We start from the raw sequence: 26,783 nt of genomic DNA, 5'->3' as shown, positions 1-26,783 counted from the left end.
AAAGAAAGTGCTAAATATAAATCTAGTTAATATGCTTTTTCAACAGTCTGGATGAAAGGTGGAAGGGCAGGGGGGCAGGTGGGGGGCAAACTAGCACCTCTATCGGTGGAGATGCGGCAGTCGGGGGTCCCTAGGGGCGAGAGCTACAAAGACTGTGAAGCTGGTACAGTACCCGCCTGGGTACAGAGCCTGGTGGGTGGAAGCCCAGCAAAGCACGCGAGGAATCCGGAGGGTCTGCAGTTTGGCGCCCAAGTACCAGAGAGAGGACGCGGAGGGGAGAGAGATTGGGGGTGTGGGGGGACACGTGTTCACCACCGCCACCTAAGGCCCACCCTGGGGAGCTTCTGTATCCAGGCAAAGGAGTCAGTCAGTACTGGAGGCTTGGACTGGCAGAAACCGGTTCCCCCGCGGGATACTGGCGGACAGCCGGGCGGAGGCGGAGCGCAGTCCCTGCTCCGCCCCTCTCGCCTTCCCGCTCCTCCGAGCGCGTTCCGAGGGGCGGAGGCCGAGACGCCCCGCCCATCTTGGCCAACCCCACTAGTTGCGCCCCGCCCTCCCACCACCCCGAGCGCGTTCTGAGGGGCGGAGCCCAGTGCGCCACTCCTATAAGGGCCACGCCCATCCTCCGCCCCCCACTCACCCGCGCTCGCGCGGGAGCCCTGCCTCCGCCGGCAGCTCCAGCCCTTTTCCACTTCCCAGCGTTTCCCCGCGCGTCCTGAGCACCGCGGCGACACCATGTTGGGCATGATCAGGAACTCGCTGTTCGGGAGCGTGGAGACTTGGCCTTGGCAGGTTCTGAGCAAAGGGGACAAGGTAGGCCCACAGGGCTGTTGAGGACCAGAAAGGGGGCTCTGCTGGGAGGAGGGGGGCCAGAGAGACAGGATGGGTTTGAGGGGAGAATCCCAGCTTAACGAGATGGGCTGCGCCTGTTGAATGCACGGGTCCATTTATACATTACAAACATTCTGAATGTTTGTGTACTGCGAGGTCTTCGGTTGCAGGAAGGACTGAAAAAGTGCTTATCTTTAAGAAGCTCCCAAACCGTCCTTGGTGGAGAGCGGAGTTTAAAAGAACAAGATCCGTGCCGCGTGGAGGTAACTGTGGAATGCCAGAGCACCTAGCAAGGAGCAGTCCAATTCTGCCAGTGGGTGCCTGTGAGGCCTTCGCAGAGGAAGTGCCTTCAGCTGGGCCTCGGGGATATGCAGGAATGCTCAGGAACGAAAAGAGCCTGTGCAAAGGCTCAGAGCTGTGAAATGGCTTGTTGGTCAATGGAACTCCCAGAACTGGGTGCCTGGAATACAGGATGAGTGAGGCATCAAAGCAGTTTTCCCCCAGACTGACATCAGTGCTCACCCAGGCAGATTGGATTCCTCCCTGAAAACAAGGAATCTGCCACTGGGTGATAAGCTCCTTGCAGACAGGTACTTTGTGCTCCTCCTGGCTGGATTCTGAGCTCCCCACCCAGTGCTTCTTTTGTTAAGAAACCATGTTGTCTGGGCGGCCAAGGCCAGGTACCCATTACACGATCATCACACAAAACCCTCAACTAGAGTCTGGACTGTTTAAGCAGCTAAGAGCCAGAGGCCTGTGCCTTTGTCTCTTTACTCATATGTAGAATGAGCAGTTTAGATCTATCAACGGTGACCTTTTCAGATGCCTACAAGCAGCCAGGCACATGATGAAAATGGGTGACAGATTGAGGCAAGCGTAGGCTAACTGGAGTGAGAACTCAAGTCCCCATCTACAAAGAGTGATTCCAGGCAGTTGTCATGCAGTGGGAAAGAAGCCACGTGCCAGTGCAGGAGATGCAGGAGACGTGGGTTCAATCCCTGGGTCGGGAAGATTCCCTGGAGGAGGAAATGCAACCCACTCCAGTATTCTTGCCTGGAGAGAATCCCATGGACAGAAGAGCCTCGTGGGCGACAGTCCGTGGGGCTGGAGAGTCGGCCACGACTGAGTGACTGAGCACACCCATCATGCATTGATGTGAACCAGAGTTGCCAGGTTTTTAAGGAAAACCAGCAATCCAGACTCTTGTGTGTGAAATCTCTAGATATAAAATTTATTCATTCAACAAATAACTGTTTATTAAGTGCCACGTGAGGGTCAGGTACTCTTATAGGCAGCAGGGTAAAATAGTGAACAAAACTGGAAAAAATCCCTGTCCTCATGGAGCTTCTGTTTTAGTGACTAATGAACAATTAAATGTCAAATATTTCATGTATCAGGTGGTGATCAGTACTGTGATCAAAAAAAAAAAAAGCAGAGAAGTGGAGGAAGGACTAGAGAGTGTTAGGCTGAGGCTATAGTTGGGCAACTGTGTCAGTTTTAACTGTTACAAATGTTTGTAAACACTGCAGATCAGGTGGGCAGGAGGAGGTGTCTATGATGGGATGTCACCCATGTGCACACGCATGTGTGGACTCAGCCCAGTGACCTCCAGGGTCCTTGCTGGCCTTGACACTGAAGAACCCGCCTGTTACTTAAACCTCACAGAGAACTTTCCTTTCTGTAATAGACTTGGGCTCACTTTGTCTTTGGGGTACAGGATTATTTGCAATGCAGGCTGAGGGTTTGGTCTCCTGGGAGAAAGGACTCGAAGGAGCCAGGAGGATGGGAAGAAGGGAGAGACCAGGGTATTTCTTGTCTCCTTCTCCACCCTATGAGGTCTCTGGAACCAGGAGCTTCTCTGGGGCTCCAACTCTTGCTGGCCGGGTTACCATGGTTCTAGTTTTCACACATGACCCAGGTTTCTGAGCTCAGGTAACAGATCACCCTCCCGCCACAGCCCTGTAGAGCTCTTGCACACCTCTGGGTTGCTTCACTCTTCCCTGCTGGGCTTCTCAGCTCTTTTGCAAAGTTGTTCAGTCGTGTCCGACTCTTTGCAACCCCATGGACTGTAGCCCACCAGGCTCTTCTGTCCATGGGATTCTCCAGACAAGAATACCGGAGTGGGTTGCCATGCCCTCCTCCAGGGGATCTTCCCTATCTGGGGCTCGAACCTGCATCTCTTACATGTCCTGCATTGGCAGGCTGGTTTTCTTCACCACTAGCACCACCTGAGAAGCCCCTTTCAGCTCTTTTAGTATCTGTGAAGTCAATTCCTTGGTCAAGTTGCCTCTGTTCAAAAGTCTTTTTCCTTATTAGCCACTTCTCAGTACAGAGTCACCTGACGCTGATTTGTTGTCTCCAGGCATAAATGCACCTCCCTGATAAGCATCTTTCCTCAACATTTGGTAAGAATACGGGGCCAGTTTGCAGCAACATGGGTGTACCTAGAGATTACCATACTGAGTGAAGTAAGTCAGACAGCGGAGAAATATCATATGACATCCCTTATATGTGGAACCTAAAAGGAAATGATACAAATGAACTTACAAAACAGAAAGAGACTCACAGACTTAGAGAACGAACTTATGGTTGCCTGGGAGAAGGATGAGGAGGAGGAATAGTTAGAGAGTCCTGGATGGATATGTACAGACTGCCATATTTAAAATGGATAACCAAAAATAATTAAATAAAAATAAAAATAAAATGGATAACCAACAAGGGCCTACTATATAGCACAGGGAGCTCTGCTCAATGTTATGTGGCAGCCTGGAGGGGAGTTTGGGGGAGAATGGATACGTGTATATGTATGGCTGAGTCCCTTTCATTCACCTGAAACTATCACAATGTTGTTAATCGGCTATACCCCAATAGAAAATAAAAAGTTTGAATCATGGGACCATACAGGGTATTATTACCAAGCCGAAGCAAATCATTTAACCCGAATGAACCTCAGTTCCTGCAGCTTAGAAGGGGTATCAATATATCTCCTCCATCCACTCCCAGAGTTGATAGAAATCTTACATTTTTTTGAGAAACATGAAGATGATTTATAAACTAAAATACCCCGACAAATGTAGTGATATTGTTATGTCAGAACTCAGCTCAACTCCGCTCTCACTAGCTGCGCTGCGTGGTCCTGGGTAGCTTAACCTCTCTGATGCTGATGAGGGGGTAAAAATAATTCATGTCTTATTGAAATTTAAATGAGAACCAATTATAAATTGTGCAACAGAATACCTAGCACTTGATTGTTAACTTTTCCTTTCTTACAGGTAATTTGGGGTAAGTTTCTTAACCTCTCAGGCTCAGCTGGTAAAGAATCCGTCTGCAATGCAGGAGCCCTGGGTTCAATCCCTGGGTTGGGAAGATCCCCTGGAGATGGAAAAGGCTACCCACTCCAGTATTCTGGCCTGGAGAATTCCATGGACTGTATAGTCGATGGGGTTGCAAAGAGTCAGACACAGCTGAGCGACTTTCACTTCACTTTGCTTAACGTCTCAACCTCTCTGAACCCTCAAATTCCTCAACTGTAAGATGAGAATGACAGTGCCTTGTGTGACAATTAAACATTCAAAGACTCTTATAACCCTTTTAAAAGATATACACTTTCAGGGTGTTATTATTGTGAAAAGAATCTTTTTCTGAAATGATCTCTCCTCAGAAGGAGTCTTAAGTCAGAAACTGTTGTCCACTGTCCTGGGTCAATGAATGGAGCGCATGGTATGCCCCATGTAGTTTGAGGTTAGGTTCAACCAGATGTTCAGGGCTGATTCCAGGTACCTGCTGGGCGCGCAGGCTGCCGCAGACCTTATCAGGTGCCTTCTGCATTGCCTGGAGGGAGAGAAGGATGCACAGCTCTCTGTGTGGGGTTGGGCAGGACTTGTGGGTTCTCAGTGCAGGACTGATATTACTAAGGGACATCTTTATGGGATTTGTTTCCAGCCTGTGCACATGAGTTAGGACCCCACTGCCTGGCTTGGAACCCTGGCTCCACTTCTTGCCACTATATCTTGGGCACATTGCTTAACCTCACGTGCTCCAGCTTCATCTGTAAATGAAGATAAGAACATTTCACTGGGTTGTTGGAGGGTTGAATGAATGGATCCACATAAAATGTGTCAAATAATACAGGACACAGAAAGTACTCAGCTTGATCCTCATTATCATTAGTTATTCCCTTATAATGAGAAAGCTGTCTTCCAAAATCCATGTGTATACCCACCAGATCAAGTGGCAAGGGGGAAAATCAGCCTTGCAGAGGACTTTGCAAATCTCATAGCAAGAGGCATTCTTACAACATCTCTGTCTGGGGCTTGACTATGGTTCCCACTGAATGTTGAAAACTGGTGTTTGTGGCCACTGGCTGAAATCCTCATCAAGTATCTGGGAGCATGAGCTAGCTGAATGTGGGGCCAGGAAGGGTCATTATTTTGTTCCATGTAGCAAGGAAATGCACTCAAGGTGTTAAATTTGAAGAATCAAATATGCTAACAGTGTTAACTTAAGTGCTTTATTTTCTGCAGAAATAGAGAGAACCTATTTAAATTGAGCTCCCTGGAGAACGAGAGTAGTTGGATAATAACCATCTCTCAAACCTGAATTTTCGTAGTGATCCAGCAGTTCAGATGAGAAGTTGCAGACACAGATGCTGTGAAAATAGGGGGTACCTGTTGGAGAACCTCCTTCAGATAGTGTGATGCAGCCTTCCTCCAAGACACACATAGTTAGGCTAGGGTCTCATCTCTCTAGCCATCTGTGTTTGCCGAATTCCTTGTCGTTGGAGTAAAGCCAGGTTTCACCCCACGACCTCCTCTCCCACAAATCCTTATAGAGACCCCGCTGTATATATGAAGGACATGGTCCTCGATGCTGAGAGATAACACTGGTAAACAATGCAGACAGTCCCTGACCCCGTGGGGCTTATGGTTGCCAGTAGAGATTAAACATGTTATTATTCCATTACAATTTCCATTGTAATTATATTCCAATGTTGTTCAGTTGCTAAGTCATGTTGGACTCTTTGTGACCCCACGGACTGCAGCACTCAAGGCTTCCCTGTCTTTCACCATCTCCTGGAGTTTGCTCAAATTATGTCCATTGAGTCAGTGATGCTATCTAACCATCTCATCCTCTGTCGCTGCCTTCTGCTTTTGCCTTCGATCTTTCTCAACGTCAGGGTCTTTTCCAATGAGTCAAATCCGCTTCAGGGATCAGAGCCTTGTCATGGCGAAGGGGCTTGCATAACTCAGTGTAACTCATATTACATCAGATATCGGTTTTGTGCTTCTGTCAGTATTTTTTTTTCCCGTGTTTTTCCCCTATGAATTCATCTGGAACATTTCCGATTACAGGGTTTTTTCTTAAATGTCCCGTACACTAGTCTTCTTACCTCAATGGCCTAACATTTTCACTCTAACAAAAACAATGTTCCACAAATTTCAGGTATAGTATGAACTCTTTAGACAATAAGACAAACATGGGAAGGGCTACACAACATGTTTGACATTTCTGAGAATAGTACCATGTGAAAACCCTGATATTTTTCTTTACCTGAAATTACAAAGTTTACAATGATTAACTGTGAAGCAGCAAAACACCTCTAAAGCGGCAAAACACCTCTGTTAATAGTGAGGGAATGGCAGTGAAGCTGGTTAATATAAATCTTCTATTGAAATCCTATGTACCCCATTTCCTAACTCTACAAAAATACCCATAATCTTCCATGTTGTTTAAAGAAAGGGAAACAATGGACAAATAGCAAGGAAATAGCAATAATGAAAACCCTCTCAACCAAGGAGCAAGTAAACAGAAGCAGTATATCTACTAAATCTAAATGCCTCTACTCTTTTCTATTCTAGAACATTATAATCTTTTAAGCAAGCAGCCAAACTATGCCTGTGGCCTTTTCCTTTATGACTTGATGTTTATGGTCATATCCTGAGCCAGAGCAATCATGAGCATTTCCAAAAAGGCTTGGACTTTTCCAGGGAGGCCTGATCACTATATGTTACATTTCCAAAAATTAATAGAAAGCCCAACAACAGTAAGACAGAAAGAGGAAAGAGACATACAGGGTCCCCAGGACAACCCTGAAGGAAAGAGTTGCCTTGGACGTTCCTCTCTCATCCATGACCTTATCACGGTCTGGGTACGTCCCGGTGATTCTTGAGGGGACCTGTTGGGTCCCCGGGGCAGCCCCGTGTGAGGAACAGCTGCCTTGCAGGTTCCTCTCTCGTCCCATGACCTTGTCAGGGACTGGACGCATCCCAGTCCCATGAGCTTGTCACGGACTGGGCGCATCCCGGCAGCTCCCAGCACCACTCCAGTATTCTTGCTGTGAGAACTCCAAGAACAGTATGAAAAGGCAAAATATCATGGGGCACCTGTTTTAAACTGGGATCCTCTCTGAGGAAGTGACTTTTAGGTTGAGACCTGTTGGATGAGTAGGAGTTCATCATGCAGAGAAAGGAAGGGAACCCCCAGGCAGAGGGAGAGGCAGGTAGAGAGGCTCTGAGGCAGGAATGACCAAGACATTGACAAAAATAGCAGAAGGCCAATGAGGAGGTGCTCTAGCGTGGCTGCCAAGGTAGGTAGACACTCCGGTGGTGCCTGGGCTATCACAGGAAAGAGCTTGGTGAATGACAGCTTTTAGGTGGGGATTCATGAACATGATTAATTTATATAGAATGCTCTGTATACATTCCCTGGGGTTTCCCAGGTGGTGGAGGTGGCAAAGAATCCACCTGCAATGCAAAAGACTCAGGAGACTTGGGTTCAATCTCTGGGTCAGGAAAATCTGGAGGACCACGTGGCAACCCACTCCAGTGTTCTTGCCTGGAGAACCCCATGGACAGAGGAATCTGGCGGGCTGCAGTCCTTGGGGTTGCATAGAGTCAGACACAGCTGAGCACACAGCAGCACAAATATACATTCCCTGGGCAACACATCCTCTTTCACAGCTTTGGTTACCCCTCTGCTGATGCATCCCAACTGAGCCAGGCCCTGGCTGAACTCCGGACATGTTTGTCCAACTGTACAGTGGACTGCTTGCTTGTAATAAGAGGCAAATGAACTGATGGATTTGTAAGCACCCTTCCAGCTCTTACTGGAGAGAGCTGATCATTGGTTTCTCCATTTGCAAGAGAAGGAACTGCATTCAAAGACTTTTGATGCCCTTGATCTGAGTTTGACATGGGCCTACAAGTGTCTGTCAGAAGTGCCTACCTCTGTACCTAAACAGAGAGGCTGAAAAACACTCACTTCATCCCTCATGGAGCTTCCAGCCTTGTGACAAGTGTTAGACCACTGAGTGAAAGTCACTCAATTGTGTCTGACTCTTTGTGACCCCATGGACTGTATACGGATTGTATACAATCCGTGGAATCCTCTAGGCCAGAATACTGGAGTGGGTAGCCTTTCCCTTCTCCAGTGGATCTTCCCGACCCAGGAATCGTACCAGGGTCTCCTGCATTGCAGGCGGATTCTTTATCAACTGAGCTATCAGAGAAGCCCCTAGACCAGAGTCTGGGGATTTAAATTCTGGTTCCTAGTTTCAGACACTTAGCAGCTATATGTTGTTCAGTCACTAAGTCATGTCCGACTCTTTGTGACCCCATGGACTGCAGCACACCAAGCTTCCCTGTCCGTCACCAACTTGCAGATCTCGCTCAAACTCATGTCCATCAAGTTGGTGATGCCATCCAACCATCTCATCCTCTGTCGCACCCTTCTCCTCTTGCCTTCAATCTTTCCCACCATCAGGGTCTTTTCCAAGGAGTCAGTTCTTTGCATTAGGTGGCCAAAGTATTGGAGTTTCAGCTTCAACGTCAGTCCTTCAATGAACACCCAGGACTGATCTCCTTTAGGATGGACTGGTTGGATCTCCTTGCAGTCCAGGGGACTCTCAAGAGTCTTCCCCAACACCATAGTTCAAAAACATCAATTTTTCGGTGCTCAGCTTTCTTTATAGTCCTACTCTCACATCCACACATGACTACTGGAAAAGCCATAGCTTTGACTAGGCTGACCTTTGTCAGCAAAGTAATGTCTCTGCTTTTTAATATGCTATCTAGGTTGGTCAGAGCTTTTCTTCCAAGGAACAAATATCTTTTAATTTCATGGCTGCAGTCACCATCTGCAGTGATTTTGGAGCCCAAGAAAATAAAGTCAGCCACTGTTTCCATTGTTTCCCCATCTATTTGCCTTGAAGTGATGGGACCATATGCCATTATCTTCGTTTTTTTTGAATGTTGAGTTTTAAGCCAGCTTTTTCACTCTCTTCTTTCACTTTCATCAGAGGCTCTTTAGTTCTTCACTTTCTGACATAAGTGTGGTGTCATCTGCGTATCTGAGGTTATTGATATTTCTCCCAGAAATCTTGATTCCAGCTTGTGTTTCATCCAAAGGGGAAGGCTGGGAGAGATAAATTAGGAGTCTGGGATTAACATAGAAACATTACTATATGTATTAAATAGATAACCAACAAGGATCCAGTGTATAGCACAGGGAACTGTACTTAATATTTTGTAATAACTTACAAGGGAAAAGAATTTGAGAAAGAATATATGTCTGAATCATTTTGCTGTACTCTTGAAACTAACACAACATTGTAAATTGACTATACTCCAATTAAAAAAAGAAAAGGCATGTATCATCATGCATCCAAACCATAAGGGTAAAGTGTTATTTTGTGAAACTTTGCTTCAGACATGTATGTCCATGATAGGCCATGATGTAAAAATGTATTTCTTGTTCTGGATTGTGGGTTTTTAAGTTTGAAAGTACTGCTTTACTGTATGTTCGGGAATGCAAAATTATATCGTGTTTGTTTGTGTGTGTACTGTCATGTCTGACTCTTTGCATCCCCATGGACTGTAGCCCACCAGGCTCTTCTGTCCATGGGAGTCTGCAGGCAAGAATACTGGAGTGGGTTGCCATTTCCTTCTCCAGGGGATCTTCCCAACCCAGGGGTTGAACCGATGTCTTCTGTCTCCTGCATTGGCAGGCACGTCCTTTCCAGTTGAGCCACCAGAGAAGCCCAGTATCATAATGAGACGTCAAAGGGCAAGGAGGGGGAGGAGGGCTGGAGGAGAGCTGTGTGGTCTGTAGGGTAACGGTAATGACTTTGGGACAGAGTCGATGCAGGAGGAGATCACTGCCAAGGAGGAAGGTTTGAAGGGGAAGTGACAGGGCCGCTGATTCCTCAGGGGATGTGCTTAGTGAGACGGGCTGGGGACAGGAGCCATGACTGGGAGCACAGTGCGAACAGAACTGCCCTGACTCTTCTTGAAAGGCAGTCCTGCTACTAGATTGAGGCTAATCTCGGGGCCTCAGAGTTTTGTGGGCTTGTCATTGTAGTTGTTTGTTTCCTCCTTTGCCATTTTGCTTTCTCTTTTCCTGCGTGCATGCATGCATGCTCAGTCGCAAAGTCATATCCAACTATTTGTGACCCCATGGACTGTTGCATGCCAGGCTCCTCTGTTCATGGAATTATCCCGGCAAGAAAACTGGAGTGGGTTGCCATTTCCTCCTCCAGGGATCTTCCCAACCCAGAGATCAAACCCTGGTCTCCTGTGTCTCCTGCATTGGTCAGCAGCTTCTTTACCCCTGAGCCACCTGGGAAGTCCTCTCTTTTCCTAGATCTCTTATTATTCAGATGTTGGATCTCTTGGCTTGATCCTTTTCCTTTTCTATTTTCTACATCTTTGCCTTTTTACTTGATTTTCTAGAATATTTCCTTCAATTTTATCTTCCAACCTTTCTGCCAAATTTTTCCTCCTCTGCTATATTTTTAATTTCCCAGAGCTCTTTGATCTCAGACCATTCTATTTTTACAGCATCCTGGGGCTGTTTTGGGTGGTTTGGGGTGTAACATCTTCTGTTATTTCTCTGAGAATGTTGATTATATGAAGTTGTTTCATGTTCTTGATAAGGCATGATGTAAAAATATTTCCTGTTATGGATTGTGATTTTCTTTTTAAGTTTGAAGGCACAACTTTACAATGTGGCAAAGGGTGAAACAAACCAATACAACGGCAATCACACAAGACTCGGAGACCCCAAGACTAGCCTCAGTCTAGTAGCAGGGCTGTAATTCAGGAAGAATCAGAGTAATTCAGTTCACACTGTACTCCCAGACGTGACTCCTCTTCCCAGTCCGTCTCACTAAGCAACACCCCCGTGCCCCTGAGAAATCAGCTGCCCTGTCACTTCCTCCTAAATCCTTCCTCCTTGGCAGCAGTCCCTTCTCTGCTGTCTCTAGGTCTGTAAGAACTCTCAGAGTCTATTTCTTATGGTTCTTCATACTCCGGCCTGTCTCTTCCACTGTCACCAGAGTTAGGCTCATAATGTAAAGCTCCTTAGCAGTTTGGACCTCTTGTAACTGGACTTTTACTGCTTGTAGGGGCTTCCCTGCTGGCTCAGATGGTAAAGGATCTGCCTGCAATGTGGGAGACCTAGGATTGATCTCTGAGTCAGGAAGATCCCCTGGAGAAAGGAATGGCTACCCACACCAGTTTTCTTGTCTGGAGAATTCCCTGGACAGAGGCTACAGTCCACTGGGTCACAAAGAGTCAGACACGACTGAGCGACTAACACTTTCAGAGTCCTCACAGGTTGCTCCCTCACAGCTGTATCCTCTGTATCTTCTCTGCCTCCAGGGAGATGTCTCCTACGAGGAGAGGGCCTGTGAAGGTGGGAAGTTTGCCACAGTGGAAGTGACAGATAAGCCTGTGGATGAGGCTCTGAGGGAAGCAATGCCAAAAGTCATGAAGTATGTGGGAGGCTCCAATGATAAGGGTGAGTGTCGCTGAAGGATGGGCTCTGGTCACCCGGGCCAGGGCTGCAGTCTCACGTCATCGATGGAAAACACAGGAAGGGACCCCACGACGCCTGTCACCACCTGTTTGAGTGAAGTGAGACCTTGCTATACTGTGTGGGCAGGGAGGCTCTGGGGAGACCCCCTGACTTCATGCCCGCTCAGTAGCCCTGAGTTCATGCCTCTCTCCCCGGTATGAAGACACACGCTTTGTTTGTTCGTTTGTTATTTTTTAACCTTACAGTGCTTATCTTTGGATTGGTGGACTGGGTAAAGTGTGTCCGTGGTAAGCCAGGTCACAGAACAAAGCCAACCTCTGACTTGAGACCTCTGCTCCCAGACTGAAAATCTCAACAGTCAGCCCCCTAGTCGCTCAGATTCTATGGGGTTCTGAAGATCAGTGAGTGATGAGTGTGGCTGGTCCCCAGCTCTGTTCTGGCAAGTCAGGAGCCTGAGAATTCTTAGTCCCCTTCTTAAACACTTGGCAGTCTATGGGGATCCCCTGGTGGTCCGGTGGTCAGTACCAGTGCTCTCACTGCTGGGGTCCAAGGTTTGATCCCTGGGCAGGGAACTAAGATCCTGCAAGCCACATGGCACGGTCTAATAATAATAATAATAAGACTTGGTAGTCCATGCTGGCTGTCTCCCTGTTTTTGTGATAAAATGAGAGGCCTGAAGTTTCAGGGTACCCGTTTGCATGTAAACCATATTTAAATAGGACTTTAACACTTAAGGGCTTCCTTTGTGGCTCAGCTGGGAAAGAATCCACCCGCAATGTGGGAGACCTAGGTTTGATCCCTGGGTTGGGAAGATCCCCTGGAGAAGGAAAAGGCTACCCACTCCAGTATTCTGGCCTGGAGAATTCCATGGACTGTATAGTCCATGGGGTCACAGAGAGTCGGACACGACTGAGTGACTTTCTTAAGCTCTCTAACTTTGTCTGCACTTTAGAATCTGTACAAACCCAAAATGGTTCAGAATACAAGATGAAAAAAAATGTATTTCATATTTAGGATATATCTCAAGTTGGTAAATGAGAAAGAAGCTCATATCAAGCTTAGTAATATTTGCTAGAACCAAAGAAATTAGGCTTTGAACATAAGTCGACCAATAGGAGGTCACAAAGAAGTCTTTCCCTTCTTAGCACTGTCATAAATTTTCTTCAGAAGAAAATATGTGTAAAAATTATAAACTCATCAAACATTTTTGAAAACAAAACAGCACCCCAGTCCATCTTTTCTAATGTAATCATTGTCATCTTTGAATGTATCTTTAGGGCTTTTTAATAGGTTTTTAAAATGTAATCATAATAGCATCTTCCCTGGTGGCTCAGATGGTAAAGGATCTGCCCACAATGCAGGAGACCCAGGTTCAGTCCCTGGGTCGGGAAGGTCCCCTGGAGTAGGAAATAGCAACCCACTCCAGTATGCTTGTCTGGAGAATTCCATAGACAGAGGAGCCTGATGGGCTACAGTTCATGGGGTTGCAAGAGTCGGGCATGACTAAGCGAGTCACACACAATATGTAATCATAGTGTTTGTGCAATATATCCTGTTTCTGTTCCTTATTTCATAATTATTTTCCACTGTAGCTCACTAGTCCTAAGCATGACTATTCATAGCTAAATTGTATTGCATCATGTGCCTATAATTTACTTAGACATATTCCTCTTTTGAACATTTATATAAATCCCAGTTTTTCACAATTATGAATTCTGCTGCAAGGAAAATCCTATTCCCTAAATATCCTTTTTCATAGTTTAGATTATTTCATTAAAATCAACAATTATGACTTCTCTGGTAGTATAGTGGTTAAGAATCCGCTTCCGCTTGCCAGTGCAGGCAAGTGGGGTGCCGTGGGGCCACTAAGCCCATGCACCGCAGCTACTGCAGCTCGTGTGCCCAGAGCCCAGGCTCTGCAACAGGAGAAGCCACTTCAGTGAGCAGCCCAAGCATCGCCGCTCGAGAGTAGCCCCCACTCTCTGCAACTAGAGAAAGCCCATGCACAGCAGTGAAGACCCAACACAGCCAAAAACGAAAAATTAAATAAAATTTTAAAATATATAAAATCAGCAATTAGACAGGAAGTACTCTGTTGTTGTTTAGACGCTAAGTTGTGTCCGACTCTTTTGCGACCCCATGGACTGTAGCCCACCAGGCTCCTCTGTCCATGGAATTTCCCAGGCAAGAATATTGGATTGGTGTAAAGTAATTAGCCTCCAACTAATAAAAATAAATGGAAAAAAAAAAAGGATATTGGATTGGGCTGCCAGGGTATCTTCTCCAGGGTATCTTCCCGACCCAGGGGTCAAACGTGCATCTCCTGCATTGGCAGGTGGATCCTTTACCACTGTACCATCTGGGAAGTAATTAGACACTGATATATTTATAGTCTTGATATATATTGCTAAATAATTTTTTCCAGACAAGTTTGAATCACTACCTCTAGTATGTACAATTAAGAGTCACTTTATATGTGTGTGGTGATACACACTAATGCCTGAAATGCCTATTATAAATTTCAAGAACAGCAAATATTGTCTTAAAGGAAGAATGAGACCAGCAGATGGTCCATGGGCCTGAGCAGGTTCTGTCTCTAACACCCATGTCTTTCTGTGGGCTTTTATGTTTTCAGGACTCGGAATGGGGATGACAGTTCCTATTTCCTTTGCTGTGTTCCCCAGTGACGATGGGGACCTACAGAAGAAATTAAAAGTCTGGTTCCGGATTCCAAACAAGTTTCAAAGTGACCCGCCAGCTCCCAGCGATAACAGCATTAAGATCGAAGACAGGGAAGGCATCACTGTCTATTCCACGTAAGGAGACAATTCTTTGGGCATCCAAGGGTAGCACTTGATTTTCATAATCACTTCTTGAATCATCTACCATGAACATTTGCATTTAAATTATTTTTTTTCCAGTTTTGAGCTGTAATTGATATATAATATTGCATTAAAGTGTACAACATAATGCTTTGATTACATAGTTATGAAATGATTACCAATGGAAGTTAGCATCTTTCATTTGACAAAATTCCAAATCTTTTTCCTGAGATGAGAAATTTTAACTCTCTTAGTAACTTTCAAATATGTAGTTCAACATACAGTGTTGTTAACTGTAGTCACTTTGCTGTGCCTTACATCCCCAAAACAGATTTATCTTATAGCAGGATGTTTCTACCTTTTGACCACCTTTACCCATATCTCCCACCCCCTCACCTCCCCACCCTATGGCAATCACCAGTCTGTTCTGTATCTGTGAGTTCAGATTTTTTTTTAATTCCACATATAAGTGAGATAATACAGTATTCCCCTATCTCTGTCTGTCCTATTTCACTTCGCATGATGCCTTCAAAGTTAATCCATGTCATCACACATGGCAAGTTTTCCTTCTTTTTATGGCTGAATAATATTTCATTGTACGTATATTCCACATCTTCTTTATCCATTTATCTGTTTGTGGACTCTTAGGTTATTTCTACATCTTAGCTATTGGTAAATTGGTGCTCCTGTGAACATAGGTGTGCCTCTATCTCTTCAAGTTAGTGGTTTCATTTCCTTCAGATATATACCCAGAAGTGGAATTGCTGGATCATGTGGTTTTTATTTTTCATTTTTTTGAGGAACTTCCATACTGTTTTCCATAACGGCTGCACAATTTACATTCCCACCAGCTTTACACAAGGATTCCCTTTTCTCCACACTTGTTACTTCTTGTCTTTTTCATAGTAGCCATTCTAACAAGTGTGAAGTGACATTTCCTTGTGGCTTTGATTTGCATTTCCCTGCTGACTAGTGATGTTGAACACCTGATTATATACCTTTTGCCCATTTGTATGTCTTCTTTGGAAAAATGGCTGTTCAGATCCTCTGCCCATTTTTTTAATTAGATTGTTTGGAGTTTTTTAGTCTCAAGTTATAGGAGTTTTTAACATATATTACATATATATGATTTGCAAATAGTTTCTCCCATTTAACAGTTTGCCTTTTTCCTTTGCTGTGCAGAAAGCTTTTTAGTTTGAAGTACTCTCACTTGTTTAGTTTTGCTTTTGTTGCCTGTGTTTTTGGTGTCCAATACAAAAAAAAAAAAATCATTGTCAAGACTGGTGTCAAGGAGGCTACCCTCTATGGTTTCTTCTAGGAATTTTACAGTTTCAGGTCTTGCGTTCAAGTCTTTTATCCACTTTGAGTTAATTTTTGTGTATGGTGTAAAATAGTGGTCCAGGGACTTGCCTGGTGGTCCATGCTCTCGATGCTTCCATTGCAGGGAATATGGGTTTGATCCCTAGTGGGGGAGCTAAGATTCCACATGCCACGCAGTGTGGGCAAAAGTTTAAGAAACAAAAAAAGATAGTGGTCCATTTTCAGTATTTTGTATTTGACTGTCCAGTTTTCCCAACACCATTTATTAAAGACACTGTCCTTTCCCCGTTGTACATTCTCAGCTCTTTTGTTAAAAATTAATTGACCATATACGCATGGGTTTATTTTGGGGCATTCTATTCTGGTCCGTTGATCTATGCATCTGTTTTTATGTCAGTATCATACTGTTTTGATTATGAGAGCTCTGTAATATAGCTTGAAAGCAGGAAATGTTATGCCTTCAGCTTTGTTCTTCTTTCTGCAGATTCAGGGTCTTTTGTGGTTCCATACAAATTTTAAGATTTTTTTCTATTTCTGTTTAAAAAAAATTTCCATTGAAATTTTGATAGGGATTGCATTCAATCTGTAGATTTCTTTGAGTAGTATGGACACTTGAACAATATTAGTCCTAATCCATGAGCCTTCTGTCTTCTCCAGATTTTCAGATTAATGTTTTATAGTTTTGCATGTAAAAATCTTTCACTTCCTTGGTGAAATTTATTCCTGGGTATTTTGTTCTTTTTGATGCAATTGTAAATGGGATTGTTTCTTAAGTTCTCTTTCTAAACTCATATTATTGATGAATTAAGTAAGAAACGCTGAGTACTAACAGTTTCTCTCAGAATTTCTTCAGCCTATAGCACACAAACATTTGCATTGTATCTAAGTAAACACCTTTATGTGCTGTGTGTGCGCTCAGTTGCTCAGTTGTGTCTGACTCTTTATAACCCCATGGAATATAGCCCACGAGGCTCCTCTGTGCATGGAATTTCCCAGGCAAAGAATACTGGAGTGGGTTGCCATTTTCTTCTCCAGGGGATCTTCCTGACCCAGGGATCAAACCCATGTTTCTTGTGTCTCCTGCATCAGCAGGCAGATTCTTTACCACTGTGCCACCTGGGAAGCCCAAGTAAATGCCTTTGCCTGTTAAATTGATTTGGATATAGAGAATATCCTCCCAACCCCAGCTTCAGCTGGACACCTACATTAGCCACAGCAGAATTCTGGAAGAATGAGAATATCTAGGTCAATCTGTAGTTTGCAGTCATGAATACCTGGGGAGCATTCCCCACATTCCCCTTGAATGCCAGAAGGGCAGGGAGTAGTTATTCATGGTTTGTGGGCTTTTAGCAAGGCACACGTGCATCCTATTGTTCTAGTCCTGTTTCCAGGGCCTCACGTGGGGTCCAGGTCCCTTGACTGTAGAGAGCAACAGGTGCACGTGTTTTCATCATTTTATTCTTTAGGCCTCAGCCTCTCCTAAGAAGTCAAGTCTCTTCTGGATAATCAGGGACTTCCCATTTGTTAAAATCCTCTTGTGTGACAGGCGTGAAACCATGGAGAGATGAGCGAGACCAGAAGCCTCACCAGGGCTCTAGAACAACCTCATGAAAAATATACAAATAATCTGCCACTGGACAGTTTTTGTCCACTCCTGGGGTCTCCAAACTTAGTTACTTTTATCTGCACTGCTCCAGCGCCACCCACAAGGATGCAGCTTTCAACACTGCTGCTGCGGCGGCTGCTAAGTCGCTTCAGTCGCGTCCGACTCTGTGCGACCCCATGGACGGCAGCCCACCAGGCTCCCCCGTCCCTGGGATCCTCCAGGCAAGAATACTGGAGTGGGTTCCCATTTCCTTCTACAATGCATGAAAGTGAAAGGAGAAAGTGAAGTCGCTCAGTCGTGTCCGACTCGTTGCGACCCCATGGGCTGCAGCCCGCCAGGCTCCTCCGAACGCTAATGCTGACAGTGTAAGCTTGGCTGCCCTGGGCAGTCCTAGACTGGGTGACGCAGAGCCCCCCAGAGGACGCTGTGTGCACTGCAGCTGGACGGCTGGAACTGGAGCCGCCAACTCCCGCTGCAGTCCTCATTCAGACTTTTGAGCCTTCACTGCAGAGGCTGCCGAGAAAGCAAATTCTACTGGAAGCATGTCAAGACTGTCTTTTCACAGGGCAGGGAGTAAGGTAGGGAGGCGGGGTGCCTGTTGTGCAAAATTTAGGGAAGCGCTCACTCCACCATTGTCTAGTACATATAGGGTAGGCCCTGAGAGTGAAAGAAAAGTGAAAGTGTTTTTCACTCCATCGTGTCTGACTCTTTGTGAACCCATGGACTGTAGCTCTCCAGGCTCCTCTGTCCATGGGATTTCCCAGGCAAGAATACTGGAGTGGGTTGCCATTTCCTACTCCAGTAAGAGAACCTTCCCTCATCTACTGGTTGGTTTCCCTAAGACAAAGTCACAGCAAGAAGGCCAGATACCTTCTCTTTAGCTTGATGCCTTCTCTTTATCAGTTTCCAGAATAATGACTTCTTTTCTTAACATCCTCCAAAGGGGAGATAGTGCTGATCTCTGTTTTCTGAGTATCAATATAAATATATGAATTCAAACATAATTGATGTGTTTCAGTTGTTTGCAGTTATTATTCTCATTGATGCTCAAATTGTCCCATCTTTGGCCAGTGAGAGCCTCTTCACTGGCCATGGTCAGTTGATTGATTGGTCCTTTTGGTTTCTTGGTCCTTTTGACATGACCCTGGTAATCTCCAGCAGCTTCCTCGGTTATTGATAGGACAGGATATTTTAAGCACATCTTAACATTTCTTGCTCTAGAGCTGAAATGAGCCATTTCGCCAAGGAACCCTGCTACCCTATGGTGGAAAAGGGACTCTCTTTAAAAGGTACTTTTCAAGCCAGGTCTGTGGAAATTTCCTTTACTGCAATTTAAAGGAACTTCTCTCTTCTAAACAGAGGAGAGTGTCTAGCGTAACTTGGTGAATTTTTTTTAACCTGTTTGTTATCTCTGATAGGCTTTCTTGGATTTCAGTCCCTGGGTCGGGAAGATCTCCTGAGGAAGGGAATGGCACCCCCACTGCAGTATTTTTGCCTGGAAAATCCCATGGACAGAGGAACCTGGCAGGCTACAGTCCATGGGGTCGCAAAGAGTCGAACCCGGCTGAGCAACTAACACTTTGACTTTATCTTTGATGCTTTTAGTATCTGATCATTCCTCCACTTGCCACTTGGTGTCACTGCATAGTCAAGTGTGCATTTAAAAGTACCCTTCTGTGGAAGGCAGTTAATGACGTAGCCAAAGGTACAAGTCCTGTTTTACATACACATGGGTGCCCACTCACTTCAGTCATGTCAGATTTTTTGCGACCCTGTGAACTATAGCCTGCCAGGCTCCTCTGTCCATGGGATTCTCCAGGCAAGAATACTGAAGTGGATTGCCATGCCCTCATGGGAGGGATCGAACCTGCGTCTCCTTCAGCTCCTGCATTGGGCAGGCGGGTTCTATACCACTAGTGCCACCCAGGACACCCTTCAGATACACAGTGCATCCTTAACTCAGTCTTCCTGTTTTGTGACCTTGTGATGTCCATTGATTAGCAGTAGGTACTGCAGATGCTTTTTAAATGAATAGAAGTCTGTGAGGAAGCTGTCCCTCTGGTCTTTTACAGACTGGTGCTTACAAGGGGCTTCGGTCATCCATTTCCAGGTGGATGAACCCAAATCAACAGGGCCAGTGCTGCTGCCTTTTGTTCCAAGTTTCCTGGGAGGTTTCGCCAAGTAAACCTCCTCTGTGCTGTGTGTGCTGTGCTCAATTGCTTGAGTCGCTTCTGACTCTTTTCGACCCAAAGGACTATAGCCCGCCAGGCTCTTCTGTCCATTGATTCTCCAGACAAGAATAGTGGACTGGGTTGCCGTGCCCTCCTCCAGGGGATCTTCTCCACCCAGGGATCGAATCTGTGTCTCTTGCTTCTCCTGCATTGGCAGCCAGATTCTTTACCAGTAGTGCCACCTGGGAAGCCCCCAAATCCACATGCCCTGATGGAACTCAGATTCCCTCCCACTGTGCTCTGTGTTCTGCCTTCCTAGAGGTCCCCTCCAACCTCCCCATCCCGTTCAGATCCATCCTGACTCCTCCGTCTTCTGCATCAGTCGCTGGTCAAGTCCTCGTCACCCCCTACTGTGCGTTCCCTTCCATCCTATGACCACGGTCTTCATCATCTCTTGCCTGAACTGTTGCAAGGCCTTTTGAGCATTTCTAGTTCTCCCACTTTTCCTGCCCCTTCTGGCTTCTCCGTTTGTCTCCTCCAGCCCTAAAGCTAAGGACCACTGATGGCACTGCCACCCCCTGCTGTTCGACTCTGGTTGCGGGCCTTGCCCGCCTCTGCCTGAGGCACACCCAGAGGTTGGGACCAAGCCCAGAGTAGCAGTAAAACCAGACGGGAGAGGGATAGGCTTTGGGTTGGGTCCAAAGCTTCCACCAAGCAGTGAATCCTACCGAGTAAAGAGCCTTGTCGTGGCACATGCTGTCTTCTACAACACAGCCCCACTCCAGGGTTCCACCTGGCCTCAGAGCATCCCATCCCCACCTCCCAAAGCCCACTTAAACACACACGTACAACATCCACGACCAGATCACTCACCCAGCACCTCTCGGCCCCTCCCCAGTCTCTGCTCATTGGCAGCTCTGTGAGGCAGGAACTTTGGTCCTGTGCATTGCCAGCAACACAAGAGATGCTCCAGCAATAACAGCTTGATGTCATATCCTCCTTAGCCTCCTCCCCTTCACGTTCTAAGTCAGAACCAATCATTCCTTGTTCCTTGGCCCGAGAGCATTCTGTATGTACCTCCATTCTAATCTTTTCTCCTGCCCTGCATAATTTTTCTGTTTCTGTCCTGACCACTACAGTTGGACCTTGCTGGGGCAGAAAGACTTCCCCATCATCTTTACGGCTCTCTGTTGTCAAGCATGTATTTCCTGCTCAGTGATGCTCAACTTGTTAAGCCTGGTTCCGTCCGATTGAATGGAATGCCATATGGTGTTACGCTTCTTTCCCATTGACATGGAATTATCAGCTCTTTGTCTTAGGCGTCTCTTGCCTAGCACAGGAGCTCCCTGCATAGCAGACTCTCTGCAAATCTGCTGACCTGTAGATTATGAAAGTTCTAGACCACACCGAATGGTCAGGCTCAGAGTCATTCCATTTCTCTTCTTCCTCACTGCACTGCCTGAAAGATAGCACTTGATCATTTTTTGAACTTTGGACCAAAGCTTCCATCTGCTAGCCCGCCGTCATCCCCCTCCACCCCAACCCTTCCACACCTTTTAGTCAGTTCCTTTTGTATTTCTGGAATCCAGGGTGTGTGTTTTCTTTCTCGGTTCCCATGGCAACCAAATTCTCGGGAATACTGAACTCTGACGTTGAGTAAGATTAAAAAAAGACAGCCCTGGAGGTGAGCAGCTTTGAAGATGGAGACTTAGACTCTTGTTAACAGACTTGTATACAGTCTAATGTATAGACGACTCATTTATTTCTTTTGAGGAGCTCAAAGGGCTTATGAGCATTCCTCAACAGGTGCAGACCTGCCCGTGGACTTGGAAAATGGGGCACCACACGGTTATCTTCCAAGTGCAGCATGGAAGCTGAGCTCTGAGGAGTGAGGCAGCCAGAGCTAGGCCTCCTTCACATCTTAGGGCTCTGGGCCTGGAAGGGTTTGTGTCCTGGCTCATTTGCGTGGTTCTGTGATGGAGGTTTGGGAGGGATGGCTAGAATGAAGGCAGGGAACACTCATGGATCTTTCTGCAGCTCACTCAGCTTTGTTTGTTCCCTTGATGAAGCAGGAGGGAAATTTTCATTCTCGTTATGAGCGTCTCAGTAGGCCTGGGAATAAATATCGAGAGTCAAGGGTTTTTATTCCAGTAATGAATGAAAGAATCCCTGAATGATGACGTTCTCCACGTCACTCTGGTGGGTCTCCCTGGACTCAGACGGCTCCTTCTCAGTGGCCTTTTCTGAGTCCTCAGCCTCTTCCCACCACCTGGGGACTAGGATTCCTGAGAGCAGCATACCTGTTTGCTCCCCACCTGGCGTCGTCTGCCTCTTGGCCATGACCACAGCCAGCACTCACTCACTGGTTATGCCCAGATGCCAGTGTCTGTCGCTGGACCCATCTCTTTCTCCAGTTATTTCTCTGATTCCAGTTCTTTCCAGAGTCTGAGATTTCACAATGCCCTCCACTCACTTAGGGGCACAGTGACTGCTGCATGAATGTGGTTCATTTATAGAGAGACCTTCATATCAACATGTCCCAAACCAGATGATGAACCCACCCACCCCTCCTCTCCAACGGGACTCTTCGGAATCCCTCTTCTGTTTGGCAGCATCCATTTCCATTCAGAGACTTAACTGGAAGCCCTCAAGAATTCTCCCTTCTCCCCACCCCACCCTCGCCCTGGCCTCCCCACCCTTCAACTCACCTCCCAAACTTGCCTTTATCCAGGCTTTAATTGTCTCATATTTGGCTGCTGTTAGCCTCCGTGTCTCCCTTCCCCATCCCTCTACCACCTCCAGAGGGGTCTCTATCAAACTACAGTCTGATAATGGCAGTCCCTTAACCTTTTTGGGGGAGATGGGGCACATGTTGTGGCATGCAGGAGCTTAGTTCACTGACCAGGGATCAAACCCGTGCCCCTGCAGTGGAAGCACAATTCTTAACCACTGGACCATCGGGGAAGTGCCTAGACCCTTAACTTTAAAACCCCTTCCTGAGTCCATCTTTGTATCTAAGGTCAGGCTCAGAGTCCTTAGCCTGCCCTTCGGCGTGACCCTAGTCAATCCACTTCCTTTGAATTCCCACCACTGTGCCGTTAGTAGGTGCTTCAGATTTTATTCTACAAGTTAGTGAATATGGAGGCCAACAGATTCAGTGCCCTCATCTTTAGGTCTATCAGCCCAAAGACAACAACTTTGATTGTTTATTGCAAATTTGTTCATTTAGCCAAGGGGTCTGATATATGTGTTAGGTCAGAATATGCTGGTGGACAAAGAGTGACAGGATCACTGCCCTCCTGGGGCGTGAGTCTCCCTGCCACGGAACTCACCGTAAACAGTGAATAATTTATATACCATGTTAGAATAAATTGTATAGTATTCAATATGTTAGAAGGTGAGAAGTGCTGAATAAAGAAAAGGATAAAAGAGAAGGAAGGAAGAAATAGAAGGAGGAGGGATAAGGAAAGAATGGGGAAAGGGAATGCTATTAGACGATAAAAAGCATTTTGCGAGGAGGCCTCACTGAGAAAATGAGATTGTCATTTGAACCAGGTCTTCATTATTAGGCCCTGGGTTCTGGATCTTACTTTTAATTGCCATCCTGTCCCTCACCTTGGGAGTCAGGGAATTGAACAACTGTTCTGAGCGGACTATAAAGTACAATGACAATAATACCTGCTGTTTGCTGTGAGTTTCCTCTGTGATAGGCATGAGGCTGAGTCATTTGCAGGGTCTTCTCGTCTGTCATCTTCACAACAGTCTTCTGAGAGTGACACCCTCATCCCTACTGAGCAGATGAAGGACCAGAAGGCTAGAGACATTAAAGCACTTGCCCAGACGAGGAGCTAGACAGACAGTAGAAGAGCTGGGATGTGAGCTCACAAGTAGCCATTTTGCCTCCAGCTGATGAATGAAGAAGGTTGAGGACCAGCCACTGCTTTGGATGTTTCTAGAAACCAGTAGATTAAAGAGCCAAAATCGTCCATTTTCATAGAAAACAGCTCAGTATCAATATGTGAGAGGGGGCCGCAGAGGCACTAAATTCCTGCCCCCTGCCCCATTCAGCATTTGATTGGTTGCAGACAGGTGGTCCTCAGTTTATAGACATTCTTTGGAAATAAGCCCAGCATTTTACAGGCTTTTATTGCCAAACCAGTACCTCCTTAATATTCACCCTCTGTCTCCTCATCCAGTTTTATCTCACTGGAGCCTCAGTGAAGCTAGAACTCACCTTTCTCCATCAGCCTTACACTCTTTCTTGCATAGACTTGAAGAACTAACTGTCACGTCTCCCAGATTGGTCTCGGCCCTGTGTTCTGTAGCTGTTATCTAGACACTGGAATAGCCAGCTCTTTCAAGATGAAATCCTGGGTGTTTGCAGATCAATAGCCCTGTGATGTATGTGCTGAATACTTAGCAAGCCTGACTAACCGCTCATAAAAGAGCAAAGCATGAGTCAGAGAACCCCACCAAAAATAATGCATTTGGATGAATCTTAGCTTGGTGTGGATTCAGGCCTTTGAGTCATAAAGCTCATTAGAAATGGGGATGTCCTTGACTCTAATAAAGATTTTAGTGCAGCCCAGATTTAGAGTGGTATATTTAGGGGAGGTCACAGGATGAATTTTTGGAGTAGAGGCAATGACGTAAGGAGAGAGTCATAGTCTTGAAATGACAAGCTTTATTGTTTCTCTGTCTCCACCTTCTGCCATCAAGAGAAATGCCTGATTTAGGAACATTCTCTTTACTTATTAGAAAATGAAGGCTTTCCTGATTTGAACAGGAGAAGGGGTTCATTGAATCTTCCCTGGTAGCTCAGATGGCAAAGAATCTGCCCGCAAAGCAGGAGACCCAGGTTCGATCCCTGGGTCGGGAAGATCCCCTGGAGTAGGAAATGGCAACCCGCTTCAGTATGCTTGCCTGGAGAATTCCATAGACAGAGGAGCCTGATGGGCTACCGTCCATGGAGTCGCAAAGAGCCAGACATGACTGAGCAACTAACACACACACACGATTTATTGGACTTCCCAGGTGGCGCTAGTGCTAAAGAACCCACCTACCAATGCAAGAGACATAAAAGACACAGGAGTCAGAAAGATCCCCTAGAGGAGAGCATGGCAACCCATTTCAGTATTCTTGCCTGGAGAATCTCATGGACAGAGGAGCCTAGTGGGCTACAGTCCATGAGGTTGCAAAGAGTCAGACATGACTGAGCAACTTAGCATGCATGCATGCAGGGATTTATTACAAGTGATTTCTTGGTGCGTACTTCAAGCTTGCCTTGAAGCCCTCCCAGGGCTTCCTCGGGTCCCTGTCTTTGGCTGCTCTGATTTTAACAAAGCTGCTACTTGTCCCAGCTGGGATGTGTGAGAAACCAGTGCTCCATCTTCACCCTAACACCCTGGTCTGCCCCCACCCCCTCCACCTCTCCCCCCACCCCCAACCCAGCTGGATTCAGAGAAGCAGCTGGGGCAGCAGAGGGAGCTAGGGAAAACAATGAAGACTTGGCCTTGGGAAAAGTTGGCCTCCCCTCTCTTGGGCAGATTTCAGGAAGAGAAGGGAAGCTCGCCTTTAGTACAGTACTGGTTCCAGGAACCCCGCCATTACCAAAATCCAAGAATGCTCGAGTCCCTTATATAAAATGGCATATAATCTGCATGCATCCTTCTGTATACTTTAAATCATCTCTAGATTACTTACAATGCCTGACACTATAAATGCTATGTAAATAGTTGATGTGTGTCATTGTGCTCAGTCACTCAGTCGTGTCTGACTCTGTGAACCTATGGACAGACTGTAGCCCACCAGGCTCCTCTGTCCATGGGATTCTCCAGGCAGGAATACTGGAGTGGATTGCCACTTCCTCCTCCAGGGGATCTTCCCTGGCCCAGGGATCAAACTCTTGTCTCCTGAGTCTCCTGAAATGCAGGGGGATCCTTTACCACTAAGCCACCAAATAGTTGATGGTGGGTGGCAAATTGAAAGTTCTGCTTTTTGAAACTTTCTGGAAGGTTTTTTTTTTTCCCCTAAATATTTTCAATCTGCCGTTGATTGAGTCTGCAGGCCCAGAACCCACCAATGCAGAGGGCCGATGGTACTGTGTTTCAGGTTCCACATTAGTTTTTTTATACCCATGATTGTAGTTAATGTTCATAATCAGTTGGAAGGAAAAGGAAACATATCCCAATTTTGGCTCTCAGGTGTCACTAGTGGTAAAAAAAACATGCCTGCCAATGCAGGAGACATAAGAGACTCAGGTTCAGTCCCTGGGTCAGGAAGATCCTCTGGAGGAAGAAATAGCAACCACTCCAGTATTCTTGCTGGGAAATCCCATGGACAGAGAAGCCTAGCGGCTACAGTCGATGGGGTTGCAGAGAGTTGGACATGACTAACGTGACTTAGCACGCATGCACCCAGATTTTACACAAGATGCTCTGAGGCTCAGTGAGCTTCAGTCCACCCCAGTAGGAAGGGGCAGATGCAAAATCTTACCACTATAGCCTGCTTGTTGTAAATAAGAGTAGTGAGTGACTTTTTTGGAAAAAAATCCCCCCTCTCTCCGAGACTCTGCCCCTTCTTAACCTGCAGCTTGCTCTGTGTCCCCAGGCAGTTTGGCGGTTATGCCAAGGCAGCTGACTACGCTGCCCAAGCCGCCCAGCTGCGCTCGGCCCTGGAGGGCACAGCCACGTACCAGACGGACTTCTACTTCTGCACCGGCTATGACCCTCCCATGAAGCCCTACGGACGTCGCAACGAGGTCTGGCTGGTAAAGAGCAGTGAATGAGTCATTGGCTGAACCCGAGCTCCCCGGATGCCTGCATCTGTGCCCACCTCCCCTGGGAAGAAGCAGTGCCCCTGTGCCGGTCCAGCAGAACCAACTTCCCTTCAGAGCCAGTCACTGCCAATTTCCTGAGATAAGCACCGTCCAGATGCTGAGGCTCTGTTTCTCTTGGTGGGAAATAATGTACCCACAATACACATGAGTCCTTCTAATTGACTTATAGACAATTCAGTGGTAGGCCAGAAAAACCCAGCAGCATTTTCCAGCTCTCTGGATCCCCTAAAAACAGATTTTTAAAATCATGAAAACTGTATTTTTGTTAATCCACGAAGAAGTGTGATTTACGTGTGATCTTTCCTATGTAATTCTTAAAAGAGCTTTCTTTAAAAAGAAACCAAAAATAAAGATCTTTGACTTAAAACAGCTGAAACAAA

General features: G+C 46.2%; 1 protein-coding gene across 1 annotated transcript; it reads left to right on the top strand.

The window, feature by feature from the left end:
• The first annotated feature begins 634 nt into the window (after positions 1 to 634).
• Positions 635 to 26,783, top strand: HEBP1 (heme binding protein 1). The gene is made up of 4 exons (XM_020883781.2): positions 635 to 813; positions 11,490 to 11,628; positions 14,282 to 14,462; positions 26,175 to 26,783. Exons 1-4 carry the CDS (start codon positions 736 to 738, stop codon positions 26,350 to 26,352), a joined length of 576 nt encoding a protein of 191 aa, XP_020739440.1. The 5' UTR covers positions 635 to 735; the 3' UTR covers positions 26,353 to 26,783.

Source organism: Odocoileus virginianus, chromosome 23 (genome assembly GCF_023699985.2).
Source record: "Odocoileus virginianus isolate 20LAN1187 ecotype Illinois chromosome 23, Ovbor_1.2, whole genome shotgun sequence".
Lineage (NCBI taxonomy): Eukaryota > Metazoa > Chordata > Mammalia > Artiodactyla > Cervidae > Odocoileus > Odocoileus virginianus.
The sequence above is the reverse complement of the archived record's forward strand: the minus strand, read 5'-3'. Positions and strand labels throughout refer to the sequence as shown.